Source organism: Phalacrocorax carbo, chromosome 4 (assembly GCF_963921805.1).
Source record: "Phalacrocorax carbo chromosome 4, bPhaCar2.1, whole genome shotgun sequence".
In the NCBI taxonomy this organism is placed as follows: Eukaryota; Metazoa; Chordata; class Aves; order Suliformes; family Phalacrocoracidae; genus Phalacrocorax; species Phalacrocorax carbo.
This window is the reverse complement of record NC_087516.1, coordinates 65,353,146-65,375,392: the sequence shown is the minus strand read 5'-3', so window position 1 is coordinate 65,375,392 and position 22,247 is coordinate 65,353,146. Positions and strand designations below refer to the sequence as shown.

At 42.0% G+C, this 22,247-nt stretch overlaps 1 protein-coding gene across 1 annotated transcript in view; it reads left to right on the top strand.

Annotated features, from left to right (window-relative positions):
* The first annotated feature begins 2,865 nt into the window (after positions 1 to 2,865).
* FREM3 (FRAS1 related extracellular matrix 3) overlaps positions 2,866 to 22,247 on the top strand; it is a 57,724-nt gene continuing 38,342 nt past the window's right edge. Inside the window, 18 exon segments of the mRNA XM_064450824.1 lie at positions 2,866 to 3,309; positions 3,437 to 3,715; positions 3,717 to 4,165; positions 4,167 to 4,644; positions 4,646 to 5,023; positions 5,025 to 5,913; positions 5,916 to 6,136; positions 6,139 to 6,287; positions 6,289 to 6,447; positions 6,449 to 6,482; positions 6,484 to 6,736; positions 6,739 to 7,017; positions 7,020 to 7,086; positions 7,088 to 7,326; positions 7,329 to 7,739; positions 9,079 to 9,168; positions 10,694 to 10,740; positions 12,980 to 13,061. Of these exon segments, the coding sequence (XP_064306894.1) occupies positions 2,866 to 3,309; positions 3,437 to 3,715; positions 3,717 to 4,165; positions 4,167 to 4,644; positions 4,646 to 5,023; positions 5,025 to 5,913; positions 5,916 to 6,136; positions 6,139 to 6,287; positions 6,289 to 6,447; positions 6,449 to 6,482; positions 6,484 to 6,736; positions 6,739 to 7,017; positions 7,020 to 7,086; positions 7,088 to 7,326; positions 7,329 to 7,739; positions 9,079 to 9,168; positions 10,694 to 10,740; positions 12,980 to 13,061 (4,948 nt within the window).

The window sequence follows — 22,247 nt, the reverse complement described above, 5'->3', positions numbered from 1 at the left end:
AGTGTAACCCTTAAACTAAGATACACCACTTTTTAAAGGAACAGGTGGAGATTTTCTTTTCCAGCTTAATGAACCCTCTAAGGAACTATTTTTGCTTTCCAATTTTTTTCTTAATGACCCAGACTTAGCACTTGAGGACCTAGCTGTGTATGTTGAGCTGTGCCAAGACCAAAGTTTGGACTGCCTCCTAGCTATGCATGCCTTATGCTCCTATGTGAATGTAGAGCAGAAATGTTCTTAACCCTGATCAGAATTAATTACTCCGGATCAGGAGTAATAATAAAAGATATGTAGAACACAGGGAAAATGGGCAACTTCCATTTTTTAGTTGTAGCTATACTACCATAACACTGGGCTAACATGGTGATAAATCAAGATTTCTAGAATCTTTCACTGATATCAAGCATCCACGTTTTATTGACTTGCCTGATCTCTACTGTTAGTCATGACTTACTTTAATATTGGAACACAGTGGTTTGTGTTTTTTTTTTTTTACTGGATATGACTGTAGGAAGGAAGCTACTCAGCTATGTTTGAGGCACAGTGAAGCTACTTGAGCAAGTAAAACTTTGTTTTTCTTTAACAACTCTTTGAACTTGTTCTAAATATCTTGTATAAATAACAATGATCCAAAGCCTGTGATTGGAGGACTTAAGAGTTTTGAATCAGGTCCTAAAAGCTGGCAAAAAAATTACTCTTTTAATGCAAATATATATGAAAGCACTTCCACCAATTTTAACATGTAATACAAGCACCTATGTCTACGTGCTTATAGGACTGGGCTTCAGTGACATAAGAAAGATTAAATATTTTAAAAGCTAGTGAAAGAGAAAGGGGAGAAAATTATTCTTTTTCTTTTTTTTTTTAATAAACGAGACAGAACCACTGCATGCAGCTTGGAATTAGTTTGCCAACACTTCGTCAGGCTTCCATAACTTCATAATACATAATCTACTTTTATCCGAATTGTAAATGTACACCAGAAAAAAAACACACTACCTCACAACAAAACGAAAAACAGAAGCAGGTTGAGCACAAATAAATGGGAAAGCAATTCCTCAGTTTTTCCTGCCCAACATGCTCTTGACATAAAAATTGTAATTGAGCACATTTTGCATTCAATTTTATTTTAATGGGAAAATTTGTCTTACCTTCCAGGAAACTTGATGGAAACAGCATACAGTCTTTGAGTTTTACACAGACTGGCACTGTCCCTTATGTAACAAATGCCTAGATTTGCTTAAGGAAGGAAAAATGCACATTTTGTGACCTTTGTGTGCTTGTGTAGATGTATGCACAGGTTTCAGTGGGTAACTTGGGTTATTGGTTACATGGTTCTACCAAAGAACAGGACTTGGCATAACGGCTTTGAATCTTATTCAAGAACAGAAAACCCCTTTCTATCTGCAAGTGATTATTCAGCAAGGTCTTTGTTACCGATTTAGTCCAGTTGTATTTGCCCAGAAATATTCTGTTGGCTTGAGGAAAATAAGCTAAATAAGGACAAGTCCCAGTAAAAGTCTGTTAGTGTCAGCTACACCAGGGGCTCAGTCCTCACTTCAGAAAACACTTCCACAGAGTACAGAACTGCTGTCTAGCGTACACAGAAACTTAGGTATGAGAAGGTCCTGGTGCTTTAAAAAAAAAAAAAACAACCCACACCCAAAACAACAAACTAAGCCATTGATAAACTAGCAGTAAATGATTCCATAAACCTTGAACTGAACCAGAGATGTGTACTTGGTCTCCCTATGAATTTTATTTCTCAAATAGGTGTTGATATTAATAAGGCTACCAGAACACAAGCAAAACACTTAATGAAAAGCCCAGTCCTATTTTATGGTGGTTAGGAGTGGGTAAGCAATTAATCTTCATGCATGGTGGGACTCAGTAAGCTGATGATATTTTCCTGAAGAATTTGAAAAAAAAATCATAAACAGTAAATAGTTTTAAGTAACCTGTCCTTTTAATGAAATAGTAGGCTAAATGTCCAAAATATTAAAAAGTGCAGTAGTAATTCCAATAGAAACTTTTTTTAAAATCCAGTAGCATTTTGATCAGCTGTCCTCAGGACTGAGCACCTGCAAGTGAAGCTGGGTAGGAATGGTCCTAAGCAAAGTGGGAACTGCCTAGGCTGCTCTGTTTTTCTAGCTGTGAGAGGTTGCTTAGCAGTAAGCAAGCATCCTAAAGGTAGCGTGGTTCAGCTGACCTTCCCCTTTCCCTCCTTTACTGTCTGCTCAGAGCATGAACTGTATGCCACGTCTGGGGTGAAGGGGAGGTACGAAAAGATGAAATACCAATAGCCCCGCGTGAGGCACGAAGGGATGGTCGTGCTGGCTTTGAAATTCTGCAGCTCCCCCTCTCCACGCTGAATTCCCTCCCGTCTCGAGCGAAGGCTCCATTTCGGGTTTTCAGCCGGAGAGCTGCTGGCGGGCAGGCACTTGCGGCGAGACGAGCCCCGTCCCCGCCCGGGGAGGCTGGGCCGAACCCGCCCGGCTGCCGCCTCCGGGGCCCGCTCCCCTCCTGCCCCCTCCCCTCGCTCCTTCTGACCCGCTCCCTGGCGCCCTCCTGCCTCATGTACCTCCTCAACCTCTCCTTGTTTTCCGCCCTTAATCTGGCCGCATCCTCTCGCTGCCGCACGGCCCGAGGGAGCGAGGCTGCGGGGGCAGGGGCGGGTGGGCCGGCTGCTCCCCTGGCAGGGCTCCGTTCGTGCTTCTCGCCGCCCCGGCGGGCAGCTCCCGGCCGGTGCCCCCCGCTGCAGCCCTAGGGGAGGGCCCTTCTTCACCCACTCCCAAACCCCGGGGCGGTGCCCCCGCCCAGGCCCTTTAGTAGCCCCGGCGCAGGGCGCTCCGCGGCAGCCGGGCCATGGACGGGGGGTTCCCCCCGCTGCTGATGCTGGGGCTCCTGAGCGCGCGGGGGGCGGCGGAGCCCGATGCCTCTGCCATCCTGGTCTCCAAGCGGGGGCTGCGCGGCCCCCTCGGCCGCTCCGTGTCGCTGGACCCGGGTGCGGCCGGGGGACAGGTGTCGGGTTGCGGTGCTGGGGAGCGGGGCAGCCCCACAGCCTGCCGGCGCCTTGCATCCCCTGCGCCCTCGCCCGCCGGGCAGGTCACCTACACCCACTTCGGGGCCCGCAGCCCCGGCTGGTACCGCCTGCGCCTCCAGCTCCGCGACGACTCGCCCTGCCGGACCCTCGTCGTGCCTTTCACGCTGGAGGGGGAGATAAATGCTCTTCCAGCAGCTGCGCCTCCTCACCATCAACCTGCCCCCTGCCCGTGGAGAAGCTGCGGGGGCTCAGCGCCCCCCTGGACGGCAAGGAGCTGGGCGAGCCCGGCCGGCGCCGCCGCCTCACCCTGCTGCCCCCCGAGGCCGCCGGCCCCCGTCCCGCCTATGGGCGGCTGCTGGACGCTGAGGGGCGGCCCCTGCCCGCCGGCTGCAGCGGAACCTGCTGCAGGCGTGCGGGGCCACCCGCGACAGGCACACGGCGGCCGCCGCCTCCCCCGGGCGGGACGGCATCCCGGCGCGGGTGTCCGTGCTGCCGGCCGCCGGCCCGGGGCAGCAGGAGTACTTCCAGGTGCTGGTGGGGATCCACGAAGGGGCCGACAGCACGTCTCCCGAGCCCAGCTTCCTGGCGCTGCTTAGGATGGAGGTGGACCTGTTTGTGCTCACAGCCCTCACCCTTGACGTGCTGGCTGCTGAGGACCTGGAGCCCCCCCCCCGGACCTCCTGATCTTCACCTCACCTCTGTCTGGCCCAGCAATGCATGGCAGCAAGGCTTCCTGCTCAGCGCCGATGACCCCAGTCACCCTCTCGTTGCCTTCTCACAGCAGGACCTGAGGGAGCTGAAGATTGCTTACCAACCCCCTATCCTGGACTCAGACCAGGAGCAGCTTTTCCAGGTGGAAGTGGAAGTCCTGGACCCTGATGGTGTCTCCTCAGAGCCTTTTGCATTCATGGTCCTGGTAAAGCCTATGAACACGTTGGCCCCTGTGGCCACTTTCAGTCATGTGGCTGGCCCACAGCTGCTGCTTTCTGAGGGCCGGTCAAGGGCCCTGTCTGGCAACTTGGAGATCAGTGATGAGGACAATCTGAAACAGGTGAAGGTCTGGGTCATGCAGGGCCTGTGATACGGGAAGCTCAAGGTCCTGGGTGTACCCCCCAGCTGCAAGTACTGCTGCAGAGCTAGCAGCAGGGCAGGTGATTTACCAGCACGACGGCAGTGAGCACAGCTACAGTGACAACATTATCTTCCGCATGGCAGACGGGCAGCACCGGGTCGAATTTCTGTACCCCATCGCTATTGCTGCTGCTGCTGATCAGCCACCGCTGCTGAATGCAAATACAGGGCTGGTGCTGAGTGAGCACCAGGCTGTCCAAATCTCACCTTTTGTCCTTAGTGCCACAGACATTGACTGTGATGATACCTCTATCTGATTTGTCCTCGTTGGGGATCCTGCAGTGTCCCTACTATGCTCCCACTGATTTGGTGAGCTGCTGCTGCATCAGACAGAGCAACCAGCATCTTACAAGAGCAAAGAAAGTGGAAAACGGTTGGACAGTGACTCCTCTTCCTCCCCCTGGCACTTTGTGGAGGATGAGCACATGTACGAGAGGGTGGTAAACGAGTGGCTGCAGCAGGACATCCTCACCTGGGAGTCTGTTCTTCAGGCACATGGGAGCTCAGTGCACCAGCCCAGTGATGCGCCACATTGTGTTCCAGCTGCAGGATGACAATGACCCCCCTGACAGTGAGCACATGCTCCCCTGATCAGTTAAAGTCCAACTGGTAGACAGCCTGCGACCTGTGCTGTGGCCAGGTACTAGCCTGCAGATGACAGTGCAGGAGTATCAGCTGACTGTCTTTAAGAAGCACCATTTATGGTATACTGACCTGGATACAGGTGTCAGGGAACTGAAGTACATTTTACTGACACCCGCAACTGATACAGATGAGAACCACTCTGTGGTCACTGGAGAGATTGTGTTGGCCGACAGTCCTGAGACATCCATTACACGTTTCACCCAAGGGTCAGGTCAACCACCACAAGGTGGCATAATGACCCTCAGATCAGGAGCTGGGGATTGCACCATGCATGGTTCAGTTCACATTCCTTGTAGAGGACTCAGCTGGCAATCCTCTACAAGGTACCTTTACACTCTTCCTACAGCCAGTGGACAACCAGCCACCTCGGATCACTAATACAGGCTTCACTGCGCTTGAGGGAAACACCTTCCTTCTCACTAGCAATTAGCTGGATGCCACAGATGAGGACACACCTGCAGACCAGATTGTCTTCACAAGTCAAGCTCCGGAGCATGGCCATTTACATCATCTGCAGGAGGGCCTGATGGTGCAAGGGGATTCCTTCCTGCTAGATGATGTTGCTGGTGGGCGCATCTCCTACGAGCACAGCGGTGATGAGTATGCCAGTGATTCTTATCAGTTGGAAGTGAGTGATGGAGTCCATCATGTGCTGATCACAGTCAAGATTGCTGTGCAGTCTGTGGATGATGAATACCCAAGTATTGTTCTCCCCAGTGGTCACAGGCAGGTGGGAGCAGTCATTGATGTCCTGGAAAATGGTGCTACTGAAATTACTACATCACTTATCCAGGGTACAGATGAGGATACAGATGACTTGGTGCTGACCTTCATTGTGCAGGATCCCCCCAGGCTAGGTGACATCCTCATGGATGGAGTGTGATCAGAAAAATTTACCCAGCGTGACCTCATCAGCGGAGCAGTAGCCTACACTCACACCAGCAGAGAGATTGGCTTGAAAAAGAGGTATGATTCCTTCAACCTCACCATTTTTGACCTCTCCAGTGAATGGGTGGCAGGAGGCAGCACAGTACAAAGGGGGTGTGTGGCTGTAACTATATCACTTGTGGACAGCATTGCACCTTGAGTGATGGTTGTGGTGTCCTTGAGGGAGGGAAGCGTACTCTAACTCTGGGTGAGCTGAATATGGAGGACATAGATACTTGAAAAGATGATATCTTGTGCATTGTTACAGTTCAATCCACTTCAGGATATTCGGAGAATGTTTCTCCAGCTCCAGGGTCCAAGAAGTCTAGAGTTGGCACTGCCATTAGTGCTTTTTCACTCAAAGTGCTTTTTCAGTCAAAGATGTTTGTCTGGGCCATGTCAACTATGTACAGAGCATTCACAAAGGCTTGGAGCCTGTGGAGGATAGACCCACTTTCCAGTGCTCTGATGGTGTTAACTTCTCGCCTCACCAGTTCTTCCCCTTCGTCGTCATCCTCACCAATGATGAAAAGCCAGAACTGTGTGCATGAATTCATGGTGCTTGAAGGGATGAGCCTGGTGATTGACACCCCCATCCTCAGTGGAGCTGATGCAGACATGCCTCCAGATGAACTACATTTTGTTATTGCTGTTCCTCCTAAGCATGGGCAGATTGTGTGGCAGCTGTCCACAGACACTGCCTGTTCAGAGTTTCACCCTGGAGGAGATTCAGGAGGGCTTCCAGCATTGTGTCTGAGCATGATGACTCAGAGACAAAAGATGATAGCTTCCAAATTCAGCTGACTGATGGACACCATACAGTGGAGCAGAATGTGCTGATTATGGTGATCCTCGTGGATGATGAGACCCCCAGGACAGCAATCAACAGTGGTCTAGAAGTAGAGATTGGCAAGTCAAAGGTCATCTCTAGTCAAGACCTTAAAGCCACAGACATCAATTCAGTGGACAAGAGCCTTGTTTATGTCATCGTTAGGCACCTGTGCTGTGTTTCTTACAGCATCTGAACAGACAAGAGGAAGCGCTGTGCAACATTACACAAGGCACAAACTTCACACAAGATGATTTAGACCAGGGTTTTATCCACTATGTTCACACTGGCCTACATGGAGTGCGTGATCTCATTTAATTTGATGTTACTGATGGTATTAATGCCTTGATAGACAGGTACTTCTGTATTATCATTGGTAGCATTGATATGGCCTTCCCTGAGGTGATCAACAAGGGGTTAAGTCTGAAAGAAGGTGGAAAGGTGACACAACTGATCTGCTCAGCACAAGTGATGTTAACAGTCCTGATGAAAATTTGCATTTCAGTCTGGTCCCCAGTCTGGGGCCATCTAGAGAACTTGGACAGTCCTGGAGTACCTGTTGTTTCCTTTACTCAACTCCAACTTGCTGGCAACAAGATTTACTACATTCACACTGCAGAGGATGAGGTGAACATGGACAGTTTTGAGTTTGAAGTGACAGATGGGTATAACCCAGTCTTCCGTACCTTCAGGGTCTCCCTCACAGATGTAGACAATAAAAAGCCGATTGTAACTATTGGTGACCTGGTGTTGAGGAAGGGGAGACCAGGCTGATCACCCCTTTTGAACTGACTGTGGGAGACGGGGATGCACCTGACCATTTACTCCTATTCACAGTCACTCAGGTTCCAGTGCACGGCCAGATTTTGTACACCACCACCTACCCGGTGAGTAGCTTCACCAAACAAGACTTGAATGAGAAACATATCAGCTACAGACGTGATGGTACAGAAACCAGCCAGCATAGTTTCTCCTTCTCTGTGACTGATGGGACCCACACAAACTTCTCTATTTTCCCTGACACTAGCAAGACGATTTGTCAACCTCAGATGATGAGGATTCAGGTCAGCTCACTGAATAACAGAGTGCCCCAGGTAGTGGTGAACAAGGGTGCCCCTCCTCTGAGAAGACTTCCAGCTGGACACCTAGGCTTCCTGATCACTAGTAAGGCACTAAAGGCGGAGGATCGAGACAGTCGCCACAAGCTGTTGAAATACAAAATAACAGATGGGCCAGAGCATGGCTTCATCATTAATACAGGTCTTGGAAATGAGAGCATTAGAACATTTATGCAAGGTTGGTGCTGATGGCTGTATTTGCTTATAAACATTGGGCTCCATATGCTATTATTCTGTGTTATATCATTTGAATCTTTGTTTCAGGGGATTTAGAAGGTAATGTCTTCTAAACTATGAAGTATATGCAAATGATCAGAATTATAATGCATGCATTTTAGAAACAAAGCTTTCTTTTACCTACGATGACACATTAGAAAAGTTCTGTGTTGTATGTGCATATGTTAATATGTTTCCTGCTGTGTGTTAAACGTACCTCTTACTATGTACATAGCATGGTACTGCTCATAAGAAGATGGGATAAAATCTGATATGGTGATTTGCAGATCCAGCACCAGTTTATTTTTGAAGACTGAAGTACCTGTTTATTTGCTTGGAAATTAAACCCAGGCTCAAAAATGACTATTGTCTTCAGATAAAATTGTTTGGAAAGGTGCTTAACGTTTCCGCTCATCACTGGATCTAGTATTTTAAAAAAAAAAAAAAAAAAAAAAAAAGGCAGGGAACAGCCAGTATAGCCTCAGGAGTTTGGGTTACATTTTGTGTGCCTGTTCCACAGAGAGAGCTCAGTAGGTTGGGAGGCCTCCCTTAGGTCAGCTCCACCAAACCCGTGCAGAATTAGCTCTAGAACAGCTTAATGCTGAATGGAGTATATAGAACATTTAGGTATATCCCAAGCATTTTTATATGAAATGAAATTGTTTATTTAACTAAAATAAAAGCAAAAGTAGAAGACTTCTCTGATGTCTTCATATTGATTAAATGTGGCACAGGATAATACACTTGCAACTTCAGGGTAATAGAAATATGCTGATGGTTTTCTGCTATTCTCTGAAGAAATAAAAATTTTATTGTCTTTTAGATCTATTTGTGATTTGTTAAATACATTCTTGTATTCACTCCCAATGTACCTGCAATAGTTTTGTGTGTTATAGAAAAGCTTCAAAAAAATGCAGAATCTTTGCTCTCAATAGATTCAATTTAGTTATAGCAAAGTAATTCTTCCTAATGTGCTGAAACAAGGAAGGGACTTTAGTATTTACAAATAAATATTTATGGTAAGACTATATCTCAATGTCTTTTTGGTGTAGTTATTAGTTTTTGCCGTACTTACTAATAAGTAATCAAATAGTGAAGGTAGAATGAAACGTGTCCTGTATTCTGTAGTAAAATTCCCTGATGATTCATTTAGCATATTCTTTTCTTAGCTGATATTGATGAAATGAAGATCATCTACATCCTGAAGGAAGGTGATAATGCTACCAGTGACATCTTCTGTTTCTCCATTGAAGACAATGGTAGGATTAAGATGCTTAATTATACATATCATAGAATTACACCATTTGGAAGATTGCTTATATTAAATATTTAATTTAAATATTAAATAATATAATGCTTGACCGTTATGAGGATAGTCACTGAAAACCAATAGCTTCTTTGAGCTTGCTAAAACTTCCTATTCTAATTATTGCAAACCAGAAAAAATTTATCTCGATCTCTTGAAAACCAGTTATTACCTTCTGTCTATAGTCAGTCTGTTTCTGTTCTCGTAGCCATATAAATCATTGTAGGTTTATGTCCACCATTTGCTATAAATCAGTCCAGCCACAGATAAGCATGTGCCTGAGAAATAAGCATTCTTTTAAGGATTAAGAAATATCTCGCACTTTGGTTAGGTCAGACATTTTGATTAGCTGAGATGAATGCATTCATTTTATGACTTGAAGATGCACGCGAGCACCTTGGATATGACCTCCTGTGTTTGCTTTATCCCCTCTGTAGGGCAACACTTAACTGGTTTTGAGCAGCGCACCGAGGGTATCAGTTAGCAAAACAATGAAATGTGACTTGTTTATTTTCAGTTGTCCAAGAAGTAATTGAACAATTGGAACCAGTCATTTGGTATTGTCACTTTGCTCATGTATAAAAGATTATTTGTCTTAAGGGACATTAAAACATTTTCAATATTACATCAGCTACACCAATGGTTCATTGTGATCCTGTGGGGGTCAAGTTTCTCATGTTTACAAATGAAGATGGAATAGTAGGCAGCTGGGAGTGTGCACAGTATTCATAGCTTGAAGGAGATTATTTCCTTTCTAGTTAAGGTTTAGGTAAGCAAATAATTTCACTTAGCTGCTGTTATACTGGGCTCCAGGAAACTGGATGACCTGTTTCATAAGCAAAGAATTCACCAACCCATACCCCATGGCTGGCACTTTGTATCCTTGGCAACTTTACTGCTGGAAGGATCTTCTTTTTTAGGAGCCAGTAGAGTAATTGGGATGCAAAGCTATGACAGGCTGAAAATGGCTTTTGGTTTGTGCTTCCTCTGGTTATACTGAAAGAAAAAGGTTGAACATTGGCCAGCTGAGGGGGACGGAACAAACAAGCTAGATTTCACAAACTAATTATTTGCTAGCTCTTTTTGAAGTAGTGTTCGAGCAATGCAATTAAAATCAAACGGGGCTATTAATTTAAGAAAGATTGGAGATGCATTGTCTATTTTCGCTTACATTTCACATAGCACGCAGGAGAAGGTTCTGTGAACAGCTACCTGTGTTTCTTACAGACATCTTACTTTGCTGTCACGTGATCAATATACAAGTCTTTGTGGCATGGCTAGGTGGGGTAATATAATAATGATGAGAAACAACGGGGAAAAAGGAATGACATGACTGAACAGATGGTGATTCTTATTCCTTATACACCCAGGGACACAAAGGGAGTCAGTTACTAGATGTTTTCATTAACAGCACTTTCAGTCTCTGCTAAATGGAGTGATTCTTTCAGCTAGATTACTTCATCATCTGTCTGTTCTAGATACCAACAGCGTAAGAAAAGCTGTGGCAATAGATGTGTGCAGCTATGCTTATAATGAAAGTATGTACTGACTGAAGGGTTGCTGTATACCGATGTGACTGGCACAACTACAGGAAGAGTACATGGCTACAGGAAGGTGTGCGCTGAGCGAGTAACATCTGGAAAGTCATTTAAAACTTGTTTGCTGTGTAAAAGAAGGTTGAAAAGTCAATGCTGTCATTACTACTATAGCACAAGGAAATTCTTTTAAAAGAAATTCTTTCTGGATTAGTCTTTTAGTGGCTTTGGTGCTTAGAAATGCGTTGAACATATTCCCTCAGGGGCGTTTACCTCCCTTGGGAGTGCCTGAAAGAAGGCACAACTGTAACAGCTGTTCTACAACTCAGGGAAAATATACCTAAAGGCCCAACAGGAGGAGAGAATGTACGCTGCTTTAGTACGGTTTGCAACTGCTTCAGCATCACTTAAGAAATAGCCTGCTATGTTCTACGTTTTTATGTTTTGGCTTCTGAAATCCTCTAAAGCATTTAATTTTGCATCAGTACAAAAGAAACTGAGCAATGAATTGCATGCGAGTGTGTGTGTACCAAATGTGAGGAGAAAATGCATGCATTTTAATCTGGCTTGTTACCTCACTTGCACAAACACGATCAGGTTCTTCCAGACACAAGTTTTGCCCTTTAATGGGAGAGTATACCTTTGAATAATAGAATTTTGTCTAACCTGAGGGTAGGAAAGATTCCTTTAGGTTCCTTATCTGGATAACTACTTGTTCTGGTATTTAAAAGAGCTCCTGGGAAAACTTTATCGGTGATATGTGTGAGAAAGAATGGCTAGCAGCTTTCAGAAACGTCAGTCCCTCTAACGTGAGGAAACTATTCCCATTCCTGCCATTAAACTGAAGATTTGGGCAGTAGTACTAGAATTCTAACCCTCTAATTATTGGTGCACGCCAGCAGCTCCAAATTGTGAGTGTTCAGTGTTGAGCCTGCAGTTCATTTCATAGACCAAACGTTGGTACAAGTTGAATACAAAGTAGGTAAGTTTCAGCTGGTTTTCATGATTTATTCCCAGAGTGAATGTACAAATAGCATAATGTTACGTTTGTTCAAAGATTCATAATGGAGCGATGACATGCAGTAAACCTAGAGTGGTTATTTTTTATTTCACCGTACTTGATTTTGGAAGTATTTGTTATTTTTTTCCTTGGAGATTTTCATGCAAAGATCAGCTTGGTTAGACTTGTTAGTCCAATGCCTCTCCACCTGGTTTATGTTTGGTGATATTTTGTATGAGTAACTCCTTTATTTACCTGTAGAGTTCACCTGTTGTTTTTGTAGTTTCTTAGTACACTTAACCTTTTGACGCTCCTGCCATTGCTGCCCTTTAGACCTTGTTTTCAATTACTGTTGCCAAAAGAGTAATGAGAGCTCGCTGGTACTGAAAGCAACAATATTTTGCTGATGTGAACTCTGTGGGACTAGTTCGGGCTTCTTTCAAACTTTGTGTGGAATGCAATTCTAAAACTTAGGATTCCCTTGGGACAAAGGAATCCTACCAAAATGCACTGAAGAGTATTTGGAATCCATCAAATATTAAAGAAAATCTTGTATTATGTACTTCTAACTACTGGAATTTCCAACTGATGAGCCATCTCCAAGCAGCCTTAAAAAAAAAAATCCCAAAGCTATACTTCTCCCAAGTTGAATAGAATTTTAAGGTGTTTAGAAAAAATTTTGATTTTCACTGAAGTTTGAAAACATTAGTCAGCAAAGATGTCTGGACTGTTATGCAACAAAGCTTGTCAAATACCTTGCACTGCAAGGATCTTTCTAATTCAGTGGGAAAATGCCTTCCATTTTTAATGTGTTTTTAGTGTGCTCTAATTTGCTGTCATGCTTGACAGCACTGCACGATGCATTTTACCTGTGTTGACCTCAAGAATGAAAAGCCATTAGGTGGGGAGGCTTTACTTTGATACAATTGCTTGCAAAAGCATTCTGTTTCTGCTGAGAGGAGAGAACCTGAGCAATTGTGGAATGAAAACGTCGAAGAGTTTCTGACATGGCTTTGATTCATCCCTTCATTTATTGCTTTTTCAAGATAAGCACTCTACAGTGTTTTCAATTCTAAAGCCAGATTTTCCAGAGGAATAGAGTTGCACATCTGAAGACAAGGTTTTATCTGTTTCTTTTTTATTGTATTTCATTTTAATCCTTCCCTCCAAGGTGTTGGGTAACATTTCTGCTGATGCAAGATTTTTATTTTTATTACTGTGTAATAAAGAACAACCATACTAGAATAGAGGAACTGGATGACAGTATTGTTTTTAAGAGGCACGAAATAATTGTTCCACTCAGTGCCAGTGGTAAACTCTCCTGTACTTTCTGTAATCAGTGTTTTTTCCTCTTTCCTTAAGGAAATACATTTATCACCTATTGTAGCCCAGTGGCCCTTCCAGTCAACTCTGGATAGATTTAACTACTGTCTCTGAACAACCCACAAGTCCATTTAACCTAGTGATGAAGAACCCAATGAACGGTATGTGCTATATTTTGCTATACAGTATGACTTACAATTTTATTTTAATCCTTCACTTTTTTCTATCTCTCTCTTCATGTCCCTTCTCATCTAGGAGCCTGTTAAAAACTTTCTGAAGTCAATGGAAGTCTTTCAAAAAAATCCAGTGAGCTTTGATTAGGCCTTATAGACTGTAACCTTTTCTAAACAGGAGCAACAGCACAGGTCCGCAGTAAGATACTTCCATCTACCCAAAGCTGCTCAGATGGTGCAAAGCAGCGAGAAAGTTGCTTGGTTGGTGAACCTAAGGTGTCACCTACCATGGTGGCATATTCTTAGTCAAGGTGTCCAAAAAAGGAGCACCAAACTGCATATATTAAGAATGTGATTAAATAGTAGCAGCAGGAGCAAAAAACTTACTATCATTGAGTTGTGTGGTTTGATTTTCTTTTAAAAGGTAATTTAAACTTTATTTCCGCAGGGTACTTTTTTAGAGCCTTGGCACCTTGTTATATGTTGATGTGAATAGAGCAGACTAGAGAATGTTCATGTTTTCCCCTCTTTAATTTTTTCATAGGAAGTCTGAAGGAAGTTTTTGTTTGATATGATTTTAATAATCACGGACTATTTTAGTCTTTTGGGGCAATTTTTTACTGTAGCATATGCTGGAGTTAAGCAAATTTTCAGAGTTCATTTTTATGTAAAAGTTTGTCTTCATTATTTTGGTTCTATACCCTCATGACAGGAGGCAAAATATGTATATGTTCCTACATTCTTGTATCTGGGTAACATTGGGGAAAGCGACTACAAAATATAACAGAAGATTTTTCGTATATTTTTGAGAGCAGACAAAATACTTGATTAAAATCTGATTGCTGGATCTTTCCAGTTAATACGTTGTTGCCAGTTTATGTAGCATTACTGTGTCAAGCAAAATGTCAGATGATTTTCTGTATTTCTTTATATAACTATCACAGAGATTATTAGAGCGTCAGGCTTCATATGTAGATTATTTTCCTGATGGCTACACAAGAATGTAAGAAGGATGGTCCAAATATGGTCCCACTCAAAGTGGTACTTAGTACTTTTTGAAAGCATGCCTTCAAGAGTATCATGGATTCATATGCTCTCCGTGTATTTCTCCCAATACCTACATAAACTCAAGGAAATGGAACTATGGTATTTCCCCCCTCATTCCCCATTTTTTTCAGTCTCAGAGCATGTATGCAGAGTTATTACAGATCAGCTCTCATATATTACTGCCATAACTTGGTCAAGTGTTGAAGCCCTCTGATCTTCCTGTCTCGCCCCATCACAATCCTTTGATGGGTTTGACTAATTTGGTGGTTCCTACAGAAAATTCAGCTGGTTTGTTTTATTCTTTTCATTGGTTGGTTGGTTCAGTGCTCGCAATAGAATGGTAAGGGTTTACCAAGAATGATAAAAGCCTTAAAAAAGCAAAATAGTTCTTCTAACTTATCGAATCCAGAATACCTTGCCTGCACCAGAACATAATTTTTTCTTAGTTCTTTTATTTTTACTACGAGACTTTTTCTCTGTCCTTTTAGCCATAAGACAAAATGTAAAAAACATAAGAGCTCTTAGGAGTGAGAAAGAAGGAAAATTGAATGAAAGGAAGAGTCTGTGGGATGGCTGTCTCTTGCAATTTGTCTGTCGACACTGATTAGAATTTCTTCATGTCTCAATCTGTTTACATCTTCATTTGACAATTTTAGCCTGAGAGATTTAAAAGATAACATTTATAGACATTTAGGAACTTTTATGACTTACTGTTGAAATTAACCTGTCTTTTCCCAACTTTTTTTTTTATTATTAAATTAATGCATTTGCCTTCCTTTCCCATTACTGATGAGTTAATAGAATTCTTTGGGTGTTGCTTGAATGTATATGGGTAAACAGGCATGCACATGTTTTAGTCTCTGATGTATTCAATCTGTTGTTATGAGACCTGTAAAACATATCAGGAAGGTTTTTGTATATCAGGCACTTGACATATTTGTCATTGCTTCAAAATAGTAACAGGTTGAATGGAAACTAAAGCAAAACACAGTTACCCCAGTCAACTGATGTTGTATTGTGAATGTGTGGCAGCAGATAATTTTTCCTGGAAGGCAGGATAAGATTTTTCTTTTTAGGAGAGCTGAACTCCTTGGGCAATAGATGAAGTTGGTATATTTTTGTCTGCTTACCTGACATCTTTGGTAATATTGGATTTCAGTTCCCCAGAAAATACTGACTAAATATTTCTCAAGTCTGTCGCTTAAGGGTAATTGTTTTCCAGATCAGGACACACTTAATTAAAGGATGTAATTTTCTAGTTATGCTGAAATTGATGACTTGATGGTCCATGATGTTCTTGCTTAAAACCTGACATGCCTTGTGCAGTCTTCTGTCTTCCTCTGATTCTTTCAAATCTCAGATTTTTGTCTTCTGCATGTCTTTTAGCAATTCTTTATCTCATTCCTGTCTCTGTGTTCAGGATTCACATGAGTCTGTGATTTGTCTTTATAATGTCTTTGACAGCATAAGTAGGTAATTTTCTTTAAAGTATTATTAAAAGAAAAATATTTCTGTGCAATAAGTGATGTCAGTGATGGGAATTTTAAGCATGAGGATTAAATGTGCATTCAAAATGGTATGAAGTGGCTCCTAGTTTAACCTCTTGTAATCAGAGGGGCAGAGATTCCCCTGTAATTCCCTTAACATCTGGTGAATCGTCTGAATACATAGATGGGCAATTAGGAATTGAAGTATAGTTTTCAAGTGCAAAATTGAATCCAGAAGGTATTTATAAATAACATAGTGCTAATTGACTTAAAAATGTATTGTTATACGCTTTTCTGTTGGGTATTGATCATGCCATTTGCATGTGTGGTACATTCAGGAAAGAGTGGTTATTCCTTTCTCTGTCACTATCCAGAAGTTATGGGAAGAAAAAGAACATATAAATCTGTTCCATATAACATGCCTGTCTCAAACAGGGTACAAATTTATTTGTTCTGTTCAACATGCATGTCCTATAGTACTCAAAATGTTTTTAGGGTACTATGGGATTCAGTTTCAGATGTTTGGAACTCAAGCTGAATTACGCAAAATGGAAATTGAAAAAGTGACAAGTTGCAAACTTCTTATCTGGTTTCACCTAAATTTCCATGAAGATCATTGTCAGTATCAGCACAGATCTCAGCATTAACCTCTCTGATATCTGAGTCTAATATTTCCCGTTTGTTTCAGCCCATTATTAGTTCTTAGAAGGCAGCTATTCTGAAACACCATAAAATGCATTTCAGTGTTGTTATTCATTTGTAAAAAATTAAGTGAAGGTACTTTAATGGACAGAATATGCAGACCAGATGTTGCTCCAAAGCAGTATCTTCCAAAGGAGGTTATAAGGGGGTTGTGTCATAAGAGGCAAGTCTCTGAGTCTCCAGAACTCATGAGGGCGCAGCTGCTGCATTGGTAGCACTCCTCTTGATGAAGGTGGTCCCGGATTCTCGTTAGCTTCATCTTCCGTGTAGACAAAGGGAAGAGCCATTGCGTTCTTCCTAAGGCAGGGCCTGCACTTCCTTGTCCCGGCTGGCTGATCATTGCTGGGATGGGGAGGAAGAGTGCAGGATTTTCTGCTTCCAATGCTGTGACAAGGAAAATACTTCTTAAGGTATTTGACTTCTCATGTGTCATTTGAACTTAACTGGTACCAGTGATAAGACCGAACTTTCCAAGGTCAACCATGTTCCTGTCCGTTACTCTGGCTTGTGCCCTGCTTACTCAGTGTGTATTTCACTTTGTTATGCAGCAGATGGCTCTGCAGATCAGCAGCAATCACATTAACCTTACCTAGGAAAAAAAGGTCTCTGAAGTTAGGCAGCTGCTTTTCCTGATGTTCTATAGGTTTATGACATTTCTTTGTGATTGCAGGTAAGAAATGAATAATATAGTCTTATCATTCCCAGATGGCAAAGCTCTTTCTCACTTCTCAGAAGTACTGTCCATTGTTCAGCCTCAGTCTCTACCTCGTGTGGCAGTTTAAGAAGCCTTCCCTAATGACTACCTGTAGTATCAACTGTGTTGCCTAGTTTTGACATGTTGATGTAATTTGGGGAATTATGAAGGCCATAACTTCCCAAGATAACCATCAGGCTTATGAACCCTGCAGACTCAAAGTACGGATCAGTCAGCTGCCTCTTGCTGGAACACTTTAAATGTCAAACTATAACATAAATCTCTTGCACCGATCCTTGATTTACAACATCTCCAAGGTCTCACTGTGAAGTCTCAACTTCTTCAGGGACCTGAAATGCCAAGCTTATTGAAGTATTTTGCAAAAGAGCATTGATTCAGGGGAGGAAGTTAATTTATGGTTAAAGCTACTATATGCATTATGGATGGATAGTTTTATCTCATGTTAGCACACATGGAAAGTTACCTTTTGGAAAATGTAGAGGCTTTCTGTTTATAATGAAAGTTCTGCACTTCTGAGTTACGATTAGCATACGATAATTGCATCCTTTGTGCATTGAATGTGTGTGTTGTCAGTCACGATGTTATTTTTTCACAGAGAATGGTACACTTGGTAACATCTTTCCTCTCTACTTAATTTGACAGTTATGAAATGTAATGTATTTTGGCACTGACCATGTAACAGCATAACTGAAATTATATTTAGTTCAGGATGGAGTATTGGGTAGAATGAATGCATCCATTGATCTTTCCTCCTGCTTTCTCCTAAAGGAGCTAGAGAGACTCAAAGAATTTTTGTTCTCTGAGACAATGATTGCGTTTGTAACAGTGTGATGAGTACTGTTTGAGGAACAAACATGAAGAACAGTCTTTCTTAAGATTGTCATATATATCTACTCAGCTATATCTATCTACCTACATCACTTAGATCTTGTCCCACCATAGTGAACAAATTAAGCTTCTTCATGTAATCAGGCAGTTCAATCAATAATAGTCCATGTAAAAATCAGGCCTATGGTTCGCTTGAAGGAATTGTGGATTTTTCTTCCAATACAGGTAGTAAATTTTGGATTTTTATTTTCTGTAAGATTACAATGCATACTCAGTTCATCATAGTTATCATGAGCGTAACATGTCACTATACCTTTTATTAAATTTGGTTAGTGTGGAGCATCAGATAACTTTTGTTGTTATATGCTAGCACAGTCACAGGCAGTGACCAAGCTGTTGGGAAGGAGACTGCAAGTTTAGCTGAAATCCTTTCCTCTAGCCTGTCACTGACAGGTTAGAGATTCCTTTTGGATCCAGTTCATCTTAGCAAAAGGCCTAGGGGATAACTTAAGACCAGATCCAAAGATTCTCTCTGCTGAGTAATGTAGTTTCTAGGACAGAAGTTTAAAGAGTATTTTTAAAAAAACAGATGTGCACCAGCTAATCTGTCTGCAGTTACTTAATTACATTGTGATCTTTTCTGCAGATTCAAGGATTAGCACAAAGGTCAGCAGTTTTTCTTTGGTGACAATTATTTACTTGTGCGGTTTGGCTCTTCGTAGATTTTCAGCAGTTATCTCCTACTTTCAACCTGCTCCATGACTAAATGGCATTGGTATTACTCATTTGCCGTGTAATGAAATTGCTACCAATCTTCCTTTATTGTGATACAGTGTGTAGGTAATGATGAAGCTCTTACCAAGGACAGCTTATCTTCTTCATGAGCTCTGTGAGTAGAAGTGAGCAAGGTTGTATTGAGAAGTTTTCATTCCTGTTTTGGGTACCCGATTTACCTTTCTTTACGTGGGCTTGCCTAGAGAATGTCCTGGCCATGTGTGATAACATGAGGACCTTTCATAGTGCTCTAGTGCTTCTCTTTATTGTCTGCAAAATGTCATTATACAAAAAACGAGCATTCTCATGAAACACAAGGGCATTCCTTTGGGCAAACCAGCTGGCACTCCCTCTTCAGGATATCAAAGGACAGGGTGTATGGGCCAGCAGCCTTCATGTGTGACTTGTAGACTGTCACGGAGTAACAGGGGCAGAAAGTCAAGAGAAAGGGAGGCAGAGGCAGTCATCACTTCTTGTAATGCTGATCCTTGTTAGACAAATACTGATTTCTTTAAGGTTCTTGGAGAGGCTCCAGGTCATTACCCAATTGTGGAATTTCAGCCAATGTCAAGTGGCTGGAGGGTTCAAGAAACCTTTTTGTCAATATACGTCCTTATCTACTGGTCTTACTATGGCTCTGCAAAACAGCCACGTGGCAATGATCTTTAAGACTGAGCACGCGTTTCACCAGGGAGTAAAAGGTAAGACCTCTGAAGCATGAAAGAAACATATCTCATGTATCTGTGGTACCTCTTGGCACCTCGCCAGAGTTTAGACAGGTGTCCGTGGAACATAGTGATCAGTCTTTCTACTTCATTTATGGTTTGTTACTTCCTGTATTAATGTTCCTTTTCTGCACTGTACTACCGTCCACAAAGCATGTTCATGTTCATCATACTGCCCTTTCAAAACCTTATAGCAGAGTCTGTAAGGCACTTATAGTCTCATGATAGAAGGAGCATTGTTAAAAATCATATTCTATATATTGTTCTTGTGATATTTTAGCCATTTGGCCAATCATTTGTATAGGTAATCAGACATGACAGCTTGCAAATGGATTGATAGTTGTTTGAAACAACTGGTACCGAGGAAGCCTAAACTAGATCAGATGTATTAGGTTGGATTAGGATCAAAGTCCAGACAGACTGTGAGTATGTGCAAGACAATGACTGGGTAAGGAAATTTCTAACGAAGAATTTATCACATAAGTTTTGCTGATTTATCAGTACAAATGGCTTGCAGAATTCTTGAATGTGTGTGTTATTGTGAAGCTCTGGTAGAATTCTCTGGTAGAAGAGTCTTTGATGTATGGATAGCTTGTAAACTGAACACTGCACAATTTAGACTGTCTAACCAAATGAATTGGTTGATATTGCTTCTTTTACAGTGGTAGGTAGCTTCTGTAATTAACCTAAACGTGGAAATGAAGTTGATTCCTTGGAATACAGTTTTTAATGTAATTAATGTAAAAAAAGATGGTGGTGGAAGAACAAATTTCCGTAGTTTGAATGACTTCTTTCAGGCCAAATACAGTCCCGAGATGCAGAGACTTTACTTTTAGCTTTACCTACAAACATTTTTCAAGGAACACTCATCACTTTCTGCAGAAAATATACTTCCTTAATAGTCTTCTGCATAATAAAAATCTAAGAACCATCTAGAGCAAACAAGTGACAAGGATGTTTTTCAGTTCCTTTTTTTGAGGAAGACTTTTTTCCTGGCACAGAACTAGTTAGCCAAAAACTCATTTTTCAGCTCATGCAAACTAATGTGAAAAATGACTGAAGAGCTCACTTTTAGCTTCCCTCAGGTTTTTAATCTGTTGTTGTTGTTAACATCACTATTCTGATGTTCCTTTATTCTGTCTTTTTTTTTTCCCCCTCTCTCCTTTCTCTTTTTTTTTTCTGGGTCTTTCCAGACAAAGAGACTTCTGTGATATAATAGCTAGCGAACTCCTATTTCCCATCTGTCTTTTATATATCTGTGTTGGACCATAGGCCTGATTTCAGGGTAGTTTATTGTTGTTTGAGCTGCCTGGTTACATGAAGAAGATTAATTTCTTCTTAAATGGGGAGTAGGAGTTAGACTTAATCCATAGCAAGCAGAGTATGTAAGATTATGCATGTGTATGACCTCTAATAAATTTTGTTGTCTCTCTGTAATGATATGAAGTTCCTCTCAGGGACAACTGGAAATTCCTTGGATATGGTGGTAAGGAGTGTCTTTGTGCTTTGTAACACACATCCTTCTACAGTAGCTCTGTCTCAGTCCCTGCCCCATCTCCCCTTCTTGAACCCTCCACTTTTACATTTTCCATCTCTTCTTTAGAAAGCGGAATGTTTCTAAATAGGATGTGTCATGGCTAAACTGCAGTTATCTATGACTGAGGCTGTTAGAAAAACAGACAAAAGGTAGACAAGCCTGTGATACAAAACTTCTTTTCTCCATGTTTTTCTCCAAATTGTACTATTAAATGCAACTCCCCTCTGCCAACAAAACCAGTTTATTTAGAAGTGCAGTGATGGTTTATTGCAAATACCAAGTTCCCTTTTGTCAGAACAAAAATTCTTGGGCTTCTCATGAAGTCCTATACTTGAAAACATTTACAGTCTCTGGAGCAGCAGTAAGTTTGTCTGAGAGCTGCTTTTACCATCTGATCTCTTGCAGTGTGTTCATATATCGGAAAATGCCAAGAGCTGGGAAAGCCGACTTAATGGAAAACACCTTCCCAGCCACGCAGGCTAAAGTTCCTCCATGCTAATACTTACAGCAAATTGGAACGTGGCTTTTGTGCTCCAGTGAGCTACACTGGCATGGATGAACAGAGTCTTATGATGGCTTCCACCGGATAAATAGCTTTAGTATAGAATCATGTAGTGCAGCAAAGCACGTTATTGTGAGGCTTTAAGGACATTTTTTCTCTTGAGTTAATGGCTTCCAGGAACAGAAAGACTATAAAGATATAGTGTAAATGGCAAATTTTAACAGAAGGATGCAATACTTGATTTAGGTCAAGGATAACTGGGTCTCCGTGAAGATTACTAATTCCTGATAAAAACAAGCCAAAGCAAAGCCACTAAGGCAAAGAACATGAATTAAAACACTGGAGTCACAAATGAAGTAATGGTCTTTCCTGACAGAGAATATGGCAGCAGGTCAGTTGTTTGTTTGGTTTTTTTGTTGGTGGGTTGGGTTTTTTGTTTGGTTGGTTTGGGGTTTTTTGTGTTTTTTTTTTTTTTGTTTTGTTTTGTTTTTTTAATAAACTGCATGTAGTTTTTGTTATATCGATAATACATTGCAACCCTCCAGTCCTGGAGCAGGAGTGGGGAAGGGTGGGCAAGGGATGGCAAAGATGGGATATGACTTTTGGTCTCCTGCTGCACAGGCTCACCTCATGTTTCACTGTAGGCACTGGCTCATCATTCTCAAATTACAAATCTTTTAGTCA